The sequence below is a fragment of the Sebastes umbrosus genome, chromosome 8 (genome assembly GCF_015220745.1).
Source record: "Sebastes umbrosus isolate fSebUmb1 chromosome 8, fSebUmb1.pri, whole genome shotgun sequence".
Taxonomy (NCBI): Eukaryota; Metazoa; Chordata; class Actinopteri; order Perciformes; family Sebastidae; genus Sebastes; species Sebastes umbrosus.
The window spans coordinates 110,808-129,893 of NC_051276.1; the positions used below are offsets into that span (position 1 = coordinate 110,808).

The 19,086-nt window shown below is 41.6% G+C and overlaps 1 protein-coding gene and 1 long non-coding RNA gene across 2 annotated transcripts in view; one reads left to right on the forward strand and one right to left on the reverse strand.

Moving 5' to 3' along the window:
• The window catches only part of LOC119492715 (sarcoplasmic/endoplasmic reticulum calcium ATPase 2-like), a 51,723-nt gene that overhangs the window by 26,307 nt on the left and 6,330 nt on the right, over nt 1–19,086 (reverse strand). Inside the window, 4 exon segments of the mRNA XM_037777387.1 lie at nt 7,952–8,090; nt 9,495–9,599; nt 13,518–13,600; nt 13,678–13,695. Coding sequence (XP_037633315.1) covers nt 7,952–8,090; nt 9,495–9,599; nt 13,518–13,600; nt 13,678–13,695 — 345 coding nt within the window.
• Nucleotides 2,823–4,975, forward strand: LOC119492717. The gene is made up of 2 exons (XR_005207843.1): nt 2,823–4,417; nt 4,522–4,975. It is a non-coding gene; the product is annotated as an uncharacterized LOC119492717 (long non-coding RNA).

A 19,086-nucleotide genomic window follows, 5' to 3' on the forward strand; every position in this document is an offset into this window, starting at 1 on the left:
GTGCATTTGGTTGTGCATGTACAGGTGGACACTGCAGAAAGCCTTCAGGGCATGAATCTGGCTCCTGTGTTAGCACATGGCAAAAGTCACGAGTGAGTTTCACGACTTTATCAGCATACAGGAGCAGAGTAGGTCATGTTTAATGAGCAGTTGGCTGGTAGGAGACGAGACCAACCAATATTTACCAACAGCTGACTAGTTTCTTGACCTCCTGCTGTTAGGCTGTCATGTCAGCTGATCCTCACCGATGACCTGAGTTATGGAAGCACTATCTCTACACAGTGTTAATACCAGGTCTGAACAGGGCCACTATCGCCCTGACATCTCGGATTTGTCTTTGTAGTTTGATATTAATCTGAAGCAGCAGCAGGCTGGGCCTCTACTTAGCATGCAACTGTTGCCATAGTAACAACATTTGTCCCAGGACTGAGAGCGTTTTAGCGCTGCCTTCCTGACAAAAATAACGGTGGTTTAGTACAGCCATTCTCAACCAGTGGGCCGCGGCCCACCGGTGGGCCTCAGAGCGCCATCTAGTGGGCCGCAGAGGCAGTGGTACTAGATTATTTTTTATTATTATTTAGCAAAGTGAACAGGTAAAACCTAAAGGAGGTAAGATGCCAGCTGCCGTAAAACCAAAGCCTATTGAAGGAGGCTGAGACACGGGCGGACATGGGTCTTGTATTGGGTATAACACATGCGCAGTGTAACTGGAGCTGCGGTCGTGCGTTGCAGATCGGCTCAATTTCGGCGAGTGCAGAGCAGATATTACTGCGCATGTGCGGTACCCCGAAGACGCGTTGATTAAGTGTGACCCAACCTCCTTCAATAGGCTTTGTGTAAAAACACCAAACATCATCAGGTAGAGACAAACGTGTTTGCCACTGTTAGCTAGCTAACATTCTCGGATGCAGTGAGACAAAATGGATCGGTTTTTAAAGCGAAAAAGTGATGTGGGAGACAACCCTGCGCCAGTAAAAGCTCCGAAGCGTGTGGTGAGGAAATATGACCTATTTGGATTCGTAATGGCAGGCAGTGATGCTGAGCCCAAGGCACAATGTGTTGAATGTGGCGAAATCTTGTCAAATGAGGCGCTAAAACCATCGAAGCTCCAGAGACACTTAAACACAAAGCACCCAGGATGTGTCGAGAAGCCAAAAGAATATTTCCTAAGGAAAAGAGACGGGCTTCAGGCACAACAGAAAGTCATCACAACATTAACAACTCAGTCAAAAGCCACTTAGAAAGCTAGCTATATGGTTGCTGCTCATGTAGCTCGTAGCAAGAAACCCTTTACGATTGCAGAGGAGCTTATTTTGCCACACTGTGGATATGTGCCGAGAGTTACTGGGGGAAGCCGCTGCAACCAAAATTCAGTCAATACCACTCTCCTATGACACCGTGAGCAGAAGAATTATTGACATGAGTGATGACATCGAATGCCAACTTCTGGAAGGAATAAAGGCAAGCCCATACTTTGCCATACAGCTGGACAGGTCGACTGACGTTAGCAATGCCGCTTTACTGTTAGTTTTTGTAAGATACTGCAAGGACAGTGATCTTCACAAGGATCTATTGTTTTGCAAGGAGCTTCCAACAAGAACAACGGCAGATAATGTAATGCGCTGCCTTGATGATTACTTCACCGAAAAAGGTCTCGATTGGAAATACTGTACAGGTGTTTGCACAGATGGCGCTGCATCAATGATGGGAAGACATCGTGGTGTTATAAAACAGATCCAAGAGAGGGCGCCAGACGCCAAGTGCACGCACTGTTTCTTACATCGGGAAAGTCTAGCTACAAAGCAGATGTCACCAGAACTGCATGAAGTCATGAACGCGTCTGTGAAAACTGTTAACTATATTAAGAAAAATGCACTCAACTCAAGGTGTTTTGCTGCTTTGTGTGAAAGACTTGATGCAGATCATTTGCAGCTGTTGTACCACAGTGAAGTAAGGTGGCTTTCAAGGGGACATATGCTTAATCGCCTTTTTGAACTGAGAGAAGAAGTGCACACATTTCTGGAAGAGCAGCACTCCCCTCTTGCTGAGCATTACACTGATGGTAACTTTTGTGCAAAACTGGCCTACTTATCAGATATATTTGACCAGTTAAATCAGCTCAATATATCAATGCAAGGCAGAAACAGCACAGTGTTTTTGGTTTCAGGCAAAATTGAGGGCTTCAAGAAAAAACTTATTCTGTGGAACAGAAGAGTCAAGGAGGGACGATTTGATGTGTTTTCACTCCTCAGTGAAACTTTGGAAGCCATGTCAACATATCCAGTGTTATAACCCAGCATTTGACTCAGTTGTCAGGAAAGTTTACAGACTACTTCCCAGAAGATGCACGAGATGGAAACCTTTGGATTTTGGACCCTTTCTCTGTGGATCCTGCTTCAGAAGACATAGCTCTCTCCACTGTGTTGGAAAATGAACTGATGGAACTATCAGCAGACAGCAGCCTGAAGCTTCAGCTCACACAAGTAGACCTTGCTTCATTCTGGATACTGGCTACCAGTCAATATCCCTCTCTGTCAAAACGGGCAATCAAATTTCTGTTGCCTTTCACCCCACCTATTTATGTGAGTCAGGGTTTTCCATTGTGACTGTCACAAAATCAAAGGCAAGGAACAAACTGAAAGCAACTTTGAATGCTACTCTGCGTGTCAGCCTCTCACCCATACCACCACGACTTGATCTCATTATTTCCCAGAGGCAAGCCCAAGTGTCTCACTGAGGGTAAGCAGAATATGTATTTTGGTCATTACAGCTGACAGTGGCATAACACATATCTACAGCCCAGTTTATTATTTGTTGTATAAACATGTTAGGTTTTTTACTCATTTATTTGGGAAGGTGGTCCTCAGAAATGTTTTGACAATCACAAGTGGGCCTTCAGTTGCAAAAGGTTGAGAACCCCTGGTTTAGTAGAGCCTGGCAGAAATGACATGTCCATTTACCATGGCACAATTAATTCACCAAGATCAACCACTATACTCATATGTGGGTGTTCACCATCGCCCACACATACACACATACAAAGATCTGAACTGTTGACTTTCTGATGGGGGACTTCTTGTGAACACAGGCAGGTATTCTAGAAGAAATATTAGCAGACTGAATATGATGTAGACATCAAACAAAACACAATATCTAACTGGTTCTTGCTGCCACGTAAGACACAAAAAGGTTAATGTGAAAACAGCGATCAGGTTAAAGGGACGGTGTGTAGGATTTAGTCCCATCTAGTGGTGTGGTTGCAGACTGCAACTAACTGAGTACCTCTCTGCTCACTCCTCCCTCTCCAAGACTGCAGTAATGTGAGGTGCCCAGTGCAAAACCAAGGTAACACCGTTGGCCTCGCTCAGAGGCCATCCATACCATAATAACACTACTTTAGGGGCAACAGGAAGTCATATGGTGACTGGCGGTATTACGGTTTAGCACTCTAGATGTTCTATGTTAACAAGAGGTCAGAAGAGTTCTTTCTCTGCATGTCTTAATGTCAACACTGTCAGTCGTGGCCCGTCATTAAAACCTTACCGGGGTTAAAGTCGGACCCCTCACCACCCAGTCATTAAAACCTTACCGGGGTTAAAGTTGGACCCCTCACCACCCCGTCATTAAAACCTTACCGGGGTTAAAGTCGGACCCCTCACCGTCCCCTCATTAAAACCTTACCGGGGTTAAAGTCGGACCCCTCACCGTCCCCTCATTAAAACCTTACAGGGGTTAAAGTCGGACCCCTCACCGTCCCCTCATTAAAACCTTACCGGGGTTAAAGTCGGACCCCTCACCGTCCCCTCATTAAAACCTTACCGGGGTTAAAGTCGGACCCCTCACCACCCCATCTATAACCACACAGCATAGCGTGGATTACCAGCAGTCAGTGCAGGATGATTTAGGCTAACAAGGCTAGTGCAGTGGGCTGAAGAGTTGATAATCTGTATAAAACTAGAAGCCAGCTCTAAAGGTCTCATATTATGCTAATTTCCAGGTTCATAGATGTATTTTAATGTTGTACTAGAACATGTTTACATGCTGCAATGTTCAAAAAACCCTTTATTCTTCTCATAGTGTCTCTCTCACTCAGCCTGCATTTAGCCTCTGTCTGAGAGATCCTGATTTACAGCCTGTCTCCTCCCACTCTGCTCTGATTGGTCAGCGTTTCTGTCAATCAAAGTCCTCAACAACACAGCGTCACAGATAGAGAGAGAGAGCTACCTGTAGCTCTGAGTGCAGCTCTGACTGTAAGGAGAGGGAGAAGCAGCTAGAATAGAGTTTATAAACCACTTTAAAGTTTATAAGCCAGAAACTTCACCCAGCGCACGTTCCCGGAGGAATCTGATCAGAAATCGGCAACAAATGATCAACATCTGCGGTCCAGATTCCAGGTTTTCCTGATGGTTTCTCTCAGGTAAATAATGCTATTTATATCTCTGTTAGTTAGCTCAGTGTTTACATTATGCATAAACTCTGTAAACCGTAAACATACACTCTGTTTTACATCTGTCTTTACAGATCCATCTGTGAGAAATGACCGACAGAATCATCCCAGAGGAGAAGAAAACATTAGCAGTGAGCAAATAGTTCTGTTTACATGAGATACAGAGCTACCCGTTAGCATGTAGCTACATGCTAATGGGTTAGCTACATGCTACCGCTATGAGACGATGTGTAAACACAGCGACCATCAGGGTGGAAATAGAAGATGTGAAACAGTAGTCAGTTCATTATTTCTGGTAAAAGACACCTGATAAACGTAGTAAAGTAATCAGAGTAATGGTATATTAGTTACTGTAGAAGCTGTCTCTGTGTTACCATGACTACAGACCACCGGAGCTTAGTTTACCGGAGCTGAAAGATTTTCTCCTGTACCATGTCAACATAACTGCAGGTGGGATGATTACAAATGCTGTGAATAATTAATATTGTCATCTGTCTACTCAAATAAAGTTTGACTGTGAAACAGAAATGTGTTGTGTTGCTTACAGTCACTATTTACTACCTGTACTCTTCTACATGCATGACATCAAATATATATAATATATAAATATCACCTGTTTAAACAGTGTAGTTACATAAAGCCTTTGTGAAACAACATGTTATATTTAGATGATGGGAGTACATGAAGACTGTTCTGCTGGTTCTTGCAGACTAACAGGAGCTACTTTGCTCATAGTTCGGTTGAGAGTGTGGGGCGGTGTCAGCTAGCTTGACTTCTCTCTGGTTCAACCAGGAAACCCTTACATGGCTTGCAATTCTCTAATGACGTCAGAAGAGAAGGAAAAGCTGCAAAGTGATTTTCCACACCCATTTCCGGACAAACGGAGCAGGAGAAAAAGAGAGAGGATGGTCTTTTATGATACTATGGTGACCTGTAGACACACTGGGGACAGATATTGATGTTTAAAAGACATGGAAAAGTGCATTTTGCATAATAGGTGACCTTTAATAATGGAGAATTGCTGGTGCAACAGGTGACACTTGAGATTCATATACCAGTAACACCAAACATTTGGGTCGATGTGTTTTACACATATATTTAGTTTCCATGCATACTTCTCTCCAACCAGGCTCTGTGCCTGCTGAAGAAAACCTCTGTGCCCTTCTGCAGGACACTACCAAAAGGTTTCTGCTTTGCTAAAGCCTGCTTCCCTGGGCGGCAAGATGAGACCATTTTCTCTCAGTCCTGCTGACAAGTCAGGAACCTTTGCCAAAAACCAGTCCCTCTGTGACAATGGATGCTTGCCAGACCACATTAAATGTCACATACTATCCATGGTGTCTGGAATCTTAGTGGAGGGTGCGGGTGCTGACGGGCAGGGTTGCCGTGCATTGAGCATGGTGGGGAGGGACGGTTATCCACAAAGTGCTTCCCTATAAGGTCATCTCTCTCAAGCACAATAGGAGCAGATTAGAGATCCCCCCCCCCCACCTCCCCAACGAGTCCCCGTCACTACCAGACTCCACAACTTCACAGGCAACAGAGAACAAACCCACTGAGTTCTGCTGCTCTGACAAAAGGCCAACACCAAAGAGTAACGAGGCAGCATACAGTGAGTTCTCCACCGGCAGGAGCTCCACATGCTACCAGCTAAAGCTGCTTTAGGGTTTAGCTAAGTGGAATTCTTTATCCCCATCCTAACATGAGAGCAAGTCTAGAGGACAGTAAAATCAGGTACATCATGATTTCAGAATCTAAGCTATCAAGGCAAAATCACTGATCTGCATGTCAGTGAGATAATTTCTGCAACAATCAGTGGTCAGATTAGTAGCACTGCCTCATTGGCTGAGCCCTGATGATTTCAACAGGTGTTTCATGAACAGTCAGAGGACTACAACGGGACAGCAGACTGGACGGGGAAGACCAGCACAGATAGCCAACTGAAAACACTAAACTACAAAGATGAAACCCAGCATCAAATGATCTAGTTCGGATAGAAGTGTAAGAAATGCATCACACACAATGTTATTTCCATGACATGAAACTAATTTGAGTGAGCGATGAAGAGTGAGTAGGAGGCAGCAGCACCCTGACACAGATTGGCTGCAGGCTATTCTTCTCACAGCCGAGCCGAGGCAGCCTCAGAGGGCTCGTCTCAGTGTCTCGGTGTCCTCTAGCTGATGAGCTTCTTCTGACTGCAGGATAAAACATCTGGTTTTGCTGCCAGTTGGACTGCATTGTTGAGTAAAGCTGCTGAGAACCAAAGCATCAGGAGCGTTTAATGAACTAGAGGAGAGTGCATCTGACTCACAAGTTTCTCTTTAAACATGAGCCAAATAATGAAGCTTTCTACACTCTGCGATACATAATCCAAATGGCATGATTACCATGGTCAACCTAAAACTGATTCTATACAGTATGCCAGTATATAACAGTAGAAAAATTACACCTTTTAATTCCCAGTACACTCCTGCTCTGTTTGCCCTTGTCAAGGTTACTCAGGAGTCCTGCTGAACACGGTCCCACGTCACCCACTGTAGTTCCACAATGTTCCCCAGAGCAGGATGGGTGGGGCGTGCATGGGGTGGGACCAGACACCTGTCATCTTCACCACTGTCACTGCCTCTATAAATACAGCATTCCAACATCTAAAGGGCCAATGACAGCTAAAAATGAAATCTACCACTATGCACAGAAAAACTAGGCATCACTGCAGTGGCTTAGGTATCAAGATAACGCAAGTTTTCCCCACTTCATCCCTCTGCTAAACTGTACACGTGTGATGTGTGTGAGCCGTGCTTTACATCCTGCTGAAATACGCTGACTGGACCTCAGCAGCAGGAATCTCTCACTCTCTCACTCTCTCACTCTCTCACACTCACACACACACACACACACACACACACACACACACACACACACACAGAGAGAGAGAGAGTAAAGTGGGCCTTGATGTGCCCAGCCCTTTGAGACAATGGGTTAATAAGAGCATCTCAAAATACATCCCTCTTGCAGGGTGAGTCACCTCTGCAGTGGCACATGGGGATGATGATGTTGGGGGGGGGGGGGGGGGGGGGGGTTTAACTCAGGCTTGTGCTAAATGTGATCCATGACCATACGGGGACTCATCTGATCCGTCCACAGGAGGCTTTACCTGAGGCAGAGCCAAGAACTATCATATTAAAACACCGGATCTTTGCTGTAGTCTACAAAAAGAGCAGCGTGTGGAATAATCAGCTCTTTCACAGGGAAACAAAACAATATTGAAGAAGTTGCAGTAGCATTAAATTGCCAATTCTCTGTGACTTCATAGGTTCATGTGATATCCAGATGTTCCCTTTGCTTGGGCTAAGTCTAAAACAAACCAACATCTAAACTTTACACATTTCAGTTAGCTGATGCTCTAGTCTAAGCAACAGTAGAGTATGGTTCAACCAATAACAACAATAGCAACGAAGCTATGTCCATTTAAATATGCACACAGTCCAGAGTAGCTCAACCTACCAGCCACCTCCACGATGTCACCAGGCACGATGTCCCTGGCCTTGATCCTCTGCACAGTTTTCCTGTCCTGCCGGTACACCTTCCCCATCTCAGGCTCGTACTCCTTCAGTGCCTCTATGGCATCCTCAGCATTGCGTTCCTGGTGAGGAGAAAAGGAGACTTGAGAGTTTCTCTGAGATGAACTGATGACATCCCATAAACTAAGACTCTGCTGGACTGAACGCTATTAGAGCATTTCCCTCTGAAGGGGCACTGACTCCTCGAAGATGGATGCTTATTTGATTGATCAGGTTTTGGTTTGGGACATTTAAGATGTTAAGTGTATGAAAATGGGAATATAAATAAATCACATCATTTTCTGCCTCTGTTATCCAATTTTATTCTTCACCAGCATCATCATCCTACATCAGCATAAAGAAGCCATAAGTCAATATGGACAGCCCACACATGGTTTAAAATAATAAATAAAGAAGAACCAGCTTCATAGTGGCATCCAGGGAGACGGACTGTTCCTTTTCAATAGCAGGTATTCTTGAGACAAAAATAACTTTCAGTCAACACTGTTGATCGCCAGTGGAAGTGATAGATACGTGAGGACATTCTACACCCATATGCCACCTGTATTAGGTTCACCTGTTAAATCTCCTGCAATCCAAATACAAAAGTCTTTCTGCTGAAACTAAGTCAGAGATGTGATGGTTCAACATCTTGGAGGCTGCAGTTCACGATAATGTCGCACTGGATTAGAGTGCATTGGACGCATGATCACCTAGATGAAGGTAGCATATTCATTAGAAGGCCGTGGTACAGGATTGAATTGGATTTAGATACAGTTTGTGTATCTAATATCTCTTTCCATGTTAAATACAGCGTCCTTACCGCCCTCTGTGACATTCGCACTGACAAGCAATAGCTTTCAATACCATACTTACTTTATACAATGCATTCATTTTAAAATTCATTTCACATGTTTTAATGCTAGGCCTGCACGGTAGTGCAGTGGTTAACACTGTCGCCTCGCAGGTTCAAACCCAGCTTGGGGTCCTTCTGTGTGGAGTTAGCATGTTCTCCGCGTGTTAGCGTGGGTTTTCTCCGGGTTCTCAGGTTTCCTCCCACAGTCCAAAGACATGCAGGTTAGGTTCATTGTTGACTCTAAATGTCCCGTAGGTGTGAATATGAGTGTGAATGGTTGTCTGTCTCTATGTGTCAGCCCTGTGATAGTCTGGTGACCTGTCCAGGGTGTACCCCGCCTTTACCCAATGTCAGGTGGGATCGGCTCCACCCCCGCCGCGACCCCGAATGGGATTAGCGGTTACACATAATGGATGGATGCTTTAATGCGGTCTTATTATCTTAAGATGTTATCCTGCGATGTCTATTTGTACTGGATAAATCAATAAAACTGGTTCCAATCCATTAAGAAAAGCAGTCAACATGTGCAACTATTTCACAGGGAATTCATCATTGTGTTGCATAATGAAATGTGATTTACTTCAACAAAATGCATTAGATCTAGACAATCCTAACTAGAATAATGTCTCACCTGCCACACACCGACGATGGCATTGGCTATAAGAATGAGTAAAATGACAAAAGGCTCCACAAAGGCAGTGATAGTCTCCTCTCCCTCCTCAAACCAGGCCAGCACCTGAAAACCATACCAGAAACATATCATTATTTATTAAAAGACATTAGCTTACACCGATGAGAGTGAGGGACAAAAACACTTCAACTTTATCGTCACATTCTTGAAATTCGACCTCTGCATTTGATCCATCCTAAGCAGGAGCAGCAGTGGGCTGCTGTTGAGCAACTTGGACACTTGGACATGCAGACAGTAGGAGCTGGGGATCCAACCATCCAAAGACGACGCGCTCTACCCACTGAGCCACAGCCGCCCCAAAAAACTAGACAGAACAAACAAAGTTGTTGCTACCTGTCTGATAGCTGATTGAGATGTAGTGGGCAGGCAAGAGAGACTGTGACTGGTTCATTCCTATAATGTGAGGGTGAGCCAGACATCATCCCACACACTCCTTATATAAAACTGTATGGACTGGGAGAAAAGATCAGATCAGATCAGATCAGATCAGACAGTTACGTCTGGTCTGAACTTTAGTCTACTGCTGCTAGCTATGCATGTATTCTCTTCAGTGTGGGCAGTTGTTTTTAATACTTCTCAGTCCAACTGTGTAGGAATGCAAACATGTCAGCCATCAAGAAGACTGTAACTCAGATGAACACAGTTAGACATCTATCATATACACTATACAGGTGCAGCTCATAAAATTAGAATATCACGAAAAAGTTCAATATTCTTTGTCAGTTATTTAAGAAAGTGAAAATATAATATATTATAGACTCATTGCACATAAACTAAAATGTTTCAAGCATTTTTTCATTTTAATTTCGATAATTAAAGCCTACAGCTCCAAAAAGATAGAAAAAGGTATCTCAAAATATTAGAATATTTCATTTCGAGTTTCAGAAAATTGCTATTCATACAGAATAAATATTGTGTATCTCTCGGTCTAGTTCAGTACACGCAACCACAATCATGGGTACGCTGCTGACTGGACAGTTGTCCAGAAGATAATCATCGACACCCTCCACAAGGAGGGTAAGTCACAGAAGGTCATCGCTGAAAGTGCTGGCTGTTCGCAGAGTGCTGTATCGAAGCATGTTCACTTAAAGTTGACTGGAAGGGAAAAATGTGGTAGGAAAAGGTGCACAAGCAACAGGGTTGACCGCAGCTTTGAGAAGATTGTCAAGCAAAGCTGATTCAAGAACTTGAGAGAGCTTCACAAGGAGTGGACTGAGGCTGGAGTTAGTGCATCAAGAGCCACCACTCACAGACGTCTTCAACAGATGGACACAGCTGTTGCATTCCTGGTATCAAGCCACTCCTGAACCAGAGACAACATCAGAAGCATCCTACCTGGGCTAAGGAGAAGAAGAACTGGACCATTGCTCAGTGGTCCAAAGTCCTCTTTTCAGATGAAAGTAAATTTTGCATTTCATTTGGAAATCAAGGTCCCAGAGTCTGGAGGAAGAGTGGACAGGCACAGAATCCAAGTTGCTTGAAGTCCAGTGTGAAGTTTCCACAGTCGGTGATGATTTGGGGTGCTATGTCATCTGCTGGTGTTGGTCCACTGTGTTTTATCAAGTTCAAAGTCAACGCAGCCGTCTACCAGGACATTTTAGAGCACTTCATGCTTCCGTCTGCTGACAAGCTTTAAGGAGAAGCCGATTTCCTACTCCAGCAGGACTTAGCACCTGCCCACAGGGCCAAAACTACTACTAACTGGTTTGCTGACCATGATATTACTGTGCTTGATTGGCCAGCCAACTCGCCTGACCTGAACCCCATAGAGAATCTACGGGGTTCAGGTCAAGAGGAAGATGAGAAACATCCAACCCAACAATACAGATGAGCTGAAGACCGCTATCAAAGCAACCTGGGCTTCAATAACACCTCAAAAGTGCCACAGGCTGATCGCCTCCATGCTACGCCGCAATGATGCAGTAATTTGTGCATTTATACGCTCAATACAAAGTATTGAGCGTATAAATGCACATACTTTACAGAAGTTGGACATTTCTGTATTGTAAATCCTTTTTTTGATTGATCTTATGAAATATTCTAATATTTTGAGATACCCTTTTTCTTTCTTTTTTGAGCTGTAGGCTGTAATTATCTAAATTAAAATGAAAAAATACTTGAAACATTTTAGTTTATGTGTAAAGAGTATTATATATTATATTTTCACTTTCTTAAATAACTGACGAAGAATATTGAACTTTTTCGCGATATTCTAATTTTTTGAGCTGCACCTGTATTATTAGAAGCTCTTACTGCCATTTAGCTTGTTGTTCCTGAGAAAATGACCCTACAATGACTCTGTGTGTCAAAAGGAACGAATTAATGTCCCATAATATCATAAAGCAATCAGCCTCAGTAAGACCTAAGTATCTGACTGGGGCTGAGGCCAAACACATTTTAAATGGCATAACTCTTAATAGCAGTTTAATACAGAAGTGCTCTACTGTCTGTCATAACACCACCAAGAGATTTACATTACTCAGAAAAATTACTAAAGGATGATATATATTATAAATATATAATTAGGTTATTATCAATTAGTCATTCAGACTATGAATAACTTACTTTCCAACAGTCCAAAACCCAAAGATATTCAGTTTACACACAAAACAGACAAACAAATCTCACATTGAAGAAAATGGAACAAGACAATGATTCATATTTTTGCTCGATGGAGACTTAAACAATTAATTAATTATCAAAATAGTTGGCAAATACTATTTTGTCGATCCACTAATCGACTATTTGTTACATCCCTAATATATATGCTGACATGCAATGGTTCAAAAACATTTCTGAACTGTTCTCTCAACACCAAACGGAATCATGCAAACAGAACTAATGAAAACTCATTTAGTTTTCACATAAAACTTCAACTGATTTTAATTTGCTTAACTGGATAGTACGGGAGTGGGGGGGTTGTGTGTGTGTTTGTCCGATAAGAGCCCTCCCATTGAGCGGTGAGGGCCCAAATTAGGTCTTGAGTGGAGCTCTGTTCCTCTCGGACAGCAGCCGCTGACACCTCCGGATCACATGACTGGACATGGCACGCTACATACCGGTTCTCACACAGCCACAGGGGGCCTCACTTATTCAAATGTTCTTCAGCCAGCTGCTAATCTACTGTGCTGTCCAACAAAGAACATGAAAAATGTAAAATTGCAGAAATTAATCCTGCACCCAGCTTTCTATCTATCAAAAACAATCCCGATTTGGTGGTTGATTTTCCCATAAAAACTTTAATGAAAATTAAAAAGTGGTTGTACATGAAGCCTCATCTTTCCACATGACATCACAACAATAAAAAGTGCTGCTACTACTATGTAGAGAGTAGACGTTGGTTTGATTTAGCTATGGGGAGGGCTTGGACAGCGACACTGATGCTGATGATGCTATCACATAATGGCCACTATTAAACATTTATCTGTCCAACACTCAGAGTCAGAGGCCCGAGGGAGACCAGGGTAAGTCATTACACAGCAGTCATGCTTGACCACTCAAATGTCTTACTTGGCACATGCTGATAGCAACTCGATGCTGCTGCTGCTGTTGTCACCATTCCTCAGATGGGTTGCCGGCCTTCTCAGCTGCTTAGCTCTCTAATGTGGGAATGTAACCCCAGCCGGGTTAAACAAACTGAAGACGTTAACACATCAGCACTATGCGCTTCATAAATTGCCCCCTGCCATTCAACACACAGGGCTTAATAATAATCCCATCTGCAATTCTGACTTCACATAAACACCCTCTCAACTCGAGGTGGAAAGGAAAAGCTATTTATAGGATGCTGTGACTTGTCGTGAGATTCCCTCAACTTTTTAGGTTCTTTCTCTCGGTTACTGTAGTTACAGAGTAGGAGCCAGGAGGAGTGATAGTGGGAATAGAGAAGAACTCATCGATCCAGCAACCTAAACAAGACAGCTTTTCAGCAAACAGTGCAAGACAATGTAGTAACATACTTACAAAAGATATACATGCAGCCAACAGAAGAATTCGAACAAGTAAATCTTCAAATTGTTCAAGGACAAGCTCCCACAAAGATTTCCCTGCAGAGAAGAGAGCTGATTAAAAAAACAATCCATCAAAGAATGACAGTAACAACATGGGTAACAGTAGTGCTTACCTTCCTCTGCTGGTAACTCTGTGTGTAGAGGTGTGGGAGTCAATCCAGGGACCGCACAGGAAACAGACAAAAAGAAAAAGAAAAGAAAAAGAAGGTAAGTTGTGTATAAATACTTCTTTTTTAAATTGCCAGATGGAAACATGCAGTTCCTGTTTCATGATGCGGAAGTGACTCCTCCAGCAAGAGGAGGTCAGTTTATTCTGTGAGACTGAGTTAAATCTCACACAAATACGAGTTGGTGTCAAATCCACCAGCATGTTTCCAGGTTCACTTGAAATTTACATACATACTGTACGAGAGGGGAATACTTATAATGATGTAGTGAAGGTATAGCTCTGTTTGACTATTAAACAAGAACCAATCATACAGCAATATTTAATGCTTCTTCACAAATCAGGTTTACACTTAGTCTACTCAATATAATGTAAATGTTGAAGTGATTTAAGGGGAGGGTTGTAAAGGTGATATTAATATGAACCAGCTATTTAAGCCTGGAACAAGAGAGATTAAGGTGACGGATAACGTTACTACAATGATCCTGTGGCCACTGTTCAAATGCCTGCTGGATCTCTGGGCACATGGGCTGATGTGTTGCTGCTCTGCTTTAAGAAACATCCAGCAAAGCAACTGTGGTCACCCTATTTTACCTCTACTGCCACCAATGTCACAGTTATGATGTTTAACAATCACAGTCAACAGTGTTACACTGATGTTACCATACCTAATAGTGTCTAATGTTCAACAGTGTTACACTGATGTTACCATACCTAATACTGTCCTAATGTTCAACAATGTTACACTGATGTTACCATATCTAACACTGTCCTAATGTTCAACAGTGTTACACTGATGTTACCATACCTAATACTGTCCTAATGTTCAACAGTGTTACACTGATGTTACCATACCTAACACTGTCCTAATGCTCAACAGTGTTACACTGATATTACCATACCTATTAATGTCTAATGTTCAACAGTGTTACACTGATGTTACCATACCTAACACTGTCCTAATGTTCAACAGTGTTACACTGATGTTACCATACCTAATAGTGTCTAATGTTCAACAGTGTTACACTGATGTTACCATACCTAATACTGTCCTAATGTTCAACAATGTTACACTGATGTTACCATATCTAACACTGTCCTAATGTTCAACAGTGTTACACTGATGTTACCATACCTAATACTGTCCTAATGTTCAACAGTGTTACGCTGATGTTACCATACCTAACACTGCCCCAATGTTCAACAGCGTTACACTGATGTTGCCATACCTAATACTGTCCAAATGTTCAACAGTGTTACACTGATGTTACCATACCTAATACTGTCCTAATGTTCAACAGTGTTACACTGATGTTACCATACCTAACACTGTCCTAATGCTCAACAGTGTTACACTGATATTACCATACCTATTAATGTCTAATGTTCAACAGTGTTACACTGATGTTACCATACCTAACACTGTCCTAATGTTCAACAGTGTTACACTGATGTTACCATACCTAATAGTGTCTAATGTTCAACAGTGTTACACTGATGTTACCATACCTAATACTGTCCTAATGTTCAACAATGTTACACTGATGTTACCATATCTAACACTGTCCTAATGTTCAACAGTGTTACACTGATGTTACCATACCTAATACTGTCCTAATGTTCAACAGTGTTACGCTGATGTTACCATACCTAACACTGCCCCAATGTTCAACAGCGTTACACTGATGTTGCCATACCTAATACTGTCCAAATGTTCAACAGTGTTACACTGGTGTTACCATACCTAATACTGTCCCAATGTTCAACAGTGTTACACTGATGTTACCAAACCTAACACTGTCCCAATGTTCAACAGTGTTACACTGATGTTACCATACCTAATAGTGTCTAATGTTCAACAGTGTTACACTGATGTTACCATATCTAACACTGCCCAAATGTTCAACAGTGTTACACCGATGTTACCATACCTAACACTGTCCTAATGTTCAACAGTGTTACACTGATGTTACCATACCTAATACTGTCCTAATGTTCAACAGTGATGTTACCATATCTAACACTGTCCCAATGTTCAACAGTGTTATACTGATGTTAAAATTCCTAACACTGTCCTAATGTTCAACAGTGTTACACTGATGTTTCCATACCTAGCACTGTCCTAATGTTCAACAGTGTTACACTGATGTTAAAATTCCTAACACTGTCCTAATGTTCAACAGTGTTACACTGATGTTACCATACCTAACACTGTCCTAATGTTCAACAATGTTACACTGATGTTACCATACCTAATACTGTCCTAATGTTCAACAGTGTTACACTGATGTTACCATACCTAAAACTGTCCTATTATTTAACAGTGTTACACTGATGTACCATACCTAATACTGTCCTAACGTTCAACAATGTTACACTGATGTTACCATACCTAATACTGTCCTAATGTTCAACAATGTTACATTGATGTTACCATACCTAACACTGTCCCAATGTTCAACAGTGTTACACTGATGTTACCACACCTAACACTGTCCTAATGTTTAACAGTCAACAGTGTTACACTGATGTTACCATACCTAATGCTGTCCCAATGTTCAACAGTGTTACACTGATGTTACCATACCTAATACTGTCATAATGTTCAACAGTGTTACACTGATGTTACCATATCTAACACTGCCCAAATGTTCAACAGTGTTACACCGATGTTACCATACCTAACACTGTCCTAATGTTCAACAGTGTTACACTGATGTTACCATACCTAATACTGTCCTAATGTTCAACAGTGATGTTACCATATCTAACACTGTCCCAATGTTCAACAGTGTTATACTGATGTTAAAATTCCTAACACTGTCCTAATGTTCAACAGTGTTACACTGATGTTTCCATACCTAGCACTGTCCTAATGTTCAACAGTGTTACACTGATGTTAAAATTCCTAACACTGTCCTAATGTTCAACAGTGTTACACTGATGTTACCATACCTAACACTGTCCTAATGTTCAACAATGTTACACTGATGTTACCATACCTAATGCTGTCCCAATGTTCAACAGTGTTACACTGATGTTACCATACCTAATACTGTCATAATGTTCAACAGTGTTACACTGATGTTACCATATCTAACACTGCCCAAATGTTCAACAGTGTTACACCGATGTTACCATACCTAACACTGTCCTAATGTTCAACAGTGTTACACTGATGTTACCATACCTAATACTGTCCTAATGTTCAACAGTGTTACACTGATGTTACCATACCTAATACTGTCCTAATGTTCAACAGTGTTACACTGATGTTACCATATCTAACACTGTCCCAATGTTCAACAGTGTTATACTGATGTTAAAATTCCTAACACTGTCCTAATGTTCAACAGTGTTACACTGATGTTAAAATTCCTAACACTGTCCTAATGTTCAACAGTGTTACACTGATGTTACCATACCTAACACTGTCCTAATGTTCAACAATGTTACACTGATGTTACCATACCTAATACTGTCCTAATGTTCAACAGTGTTACACTGATGTTACCATACCTAAAACTGTCCTATTATTTAACAGTGTTACACTGATGTACCATACGTAATACTGTCCTAACGTTCAACAATGTCACACTGATGTTACCATACCTAATACTGTCCTAATGTTCAACAATGTTACATTGATGTTACCATACCTAACACTGTCCCAATGTTCAACAGTGTTACACTGATGTTACCACACCTAACACTGTCCTAATGTTTAACAGTCAACAGTGTTACACTGATGTTACCATACCTAATGCTGACCCAATGTTCAACAGTGTTACACTGATGTTACCATACCTAATACTGTCATAATGTTCAACAGTGTTACACTGATGTTACCATACCTTAGTGTTTAATGTTCAACAGTGTTACACAGATGTAACCATACCTAATACTGACCTAATGTTCAACAATATTACACTGATGTTACCATACCTAACACTGTCCTAATTTTCAACAATGTTACACTGATGTTACCATACCTAACACTGTCCTAATGTTCAACAGTGTTACACTGATGTTACCATACCTAACACTGTCCTAATGTTCAACAGTGTTACACTGATGTTACCACACCTAACACTGTCCTAATGTTTAACAGTCAACAGTGTTACACTGATGTTACCATACCTAATGCTGTCCCAATGTTCAACAGTGTTACACTGATGTTACCATACCTAATACTGTCATAATGTTCAACAGTGTTACACTGATGTTACCATATCTAACACTGCCCAAATGTTCAACAGTGTTACACCGATGTTACCATACCTAACACTGTCCTAATGTTCAACAGTGTTACACTGATGTTACCATACCTAATACTGTCCTAATGTTCAACAGTGATGTTACCATATCTAACACTGTCCCAATGTTCAACAGTGTTATACTGATGTTAAAATTCCTAACACTGTCCTAATGTTCAACAGTGTTACACTGATGTTTCCATACCTAGCACTGTCCTAATGTTCAACAGTGTTACACTGATGTTAAAATTCCTAACACTGTCCTAATGTTCAACAGTGTTACACTGATGTTACCATACCTAACACTGTCCTAATGTTCAACAATGTTACACTGATGTTACCATACCTAATGCTGTCCCAATGTTCAACAGTGTTACACTGATGTTACCATACCTAATACTGTCATAATGTTCAACAGTGTTACACTGATGTTACCATATCTAACACTGCCCAAATGTTCAACAGTGTTACACCGATGTTACCATACCTAACACTGTCCTAATGTTCAACAGTGTTACACTGATGTTACCATACCTAATACTGTCCTAATGTTCAACAGTGTTACACTGATGTTACCATACCTAATACTGTCCTAATGTTCAACAGTGTTACACTGATGTTACCATATCTAACACTGTCCCAATGTTCAACAGTGTTATACTGATGTTAAAATTCCTAACACTGTCCTAATGTTCAACAGTGTTACACTGATGTTTCCATACCTAGCACTGTCCTAATGTTCAACAGTGTTACACTGATGTTAAAATTCCTAACACTGTCCTAATGTTCAACAGTGTTACACTGATGTTACCATACCTAACACTGTCCTAATGTTCAACAATGTTACACTGATGTTACCATACCTAATACTGTCCTAATGTTCAACAGTGTTACACTGATGTTACCATACCTAAAACTGTCCTATTATTTAACAGTGTTACACTGATGTACCATACGTAATACTGTCCTAACGTTCAACAATGTTACACTGATGTTACCATACCTAATACTGTCCTAATGTTCAACAGTGTTACACTGATGTTACCATACCTAACACTGTCCTAATGTTCAACAGTGTTACACTGATGTTACCACACCTA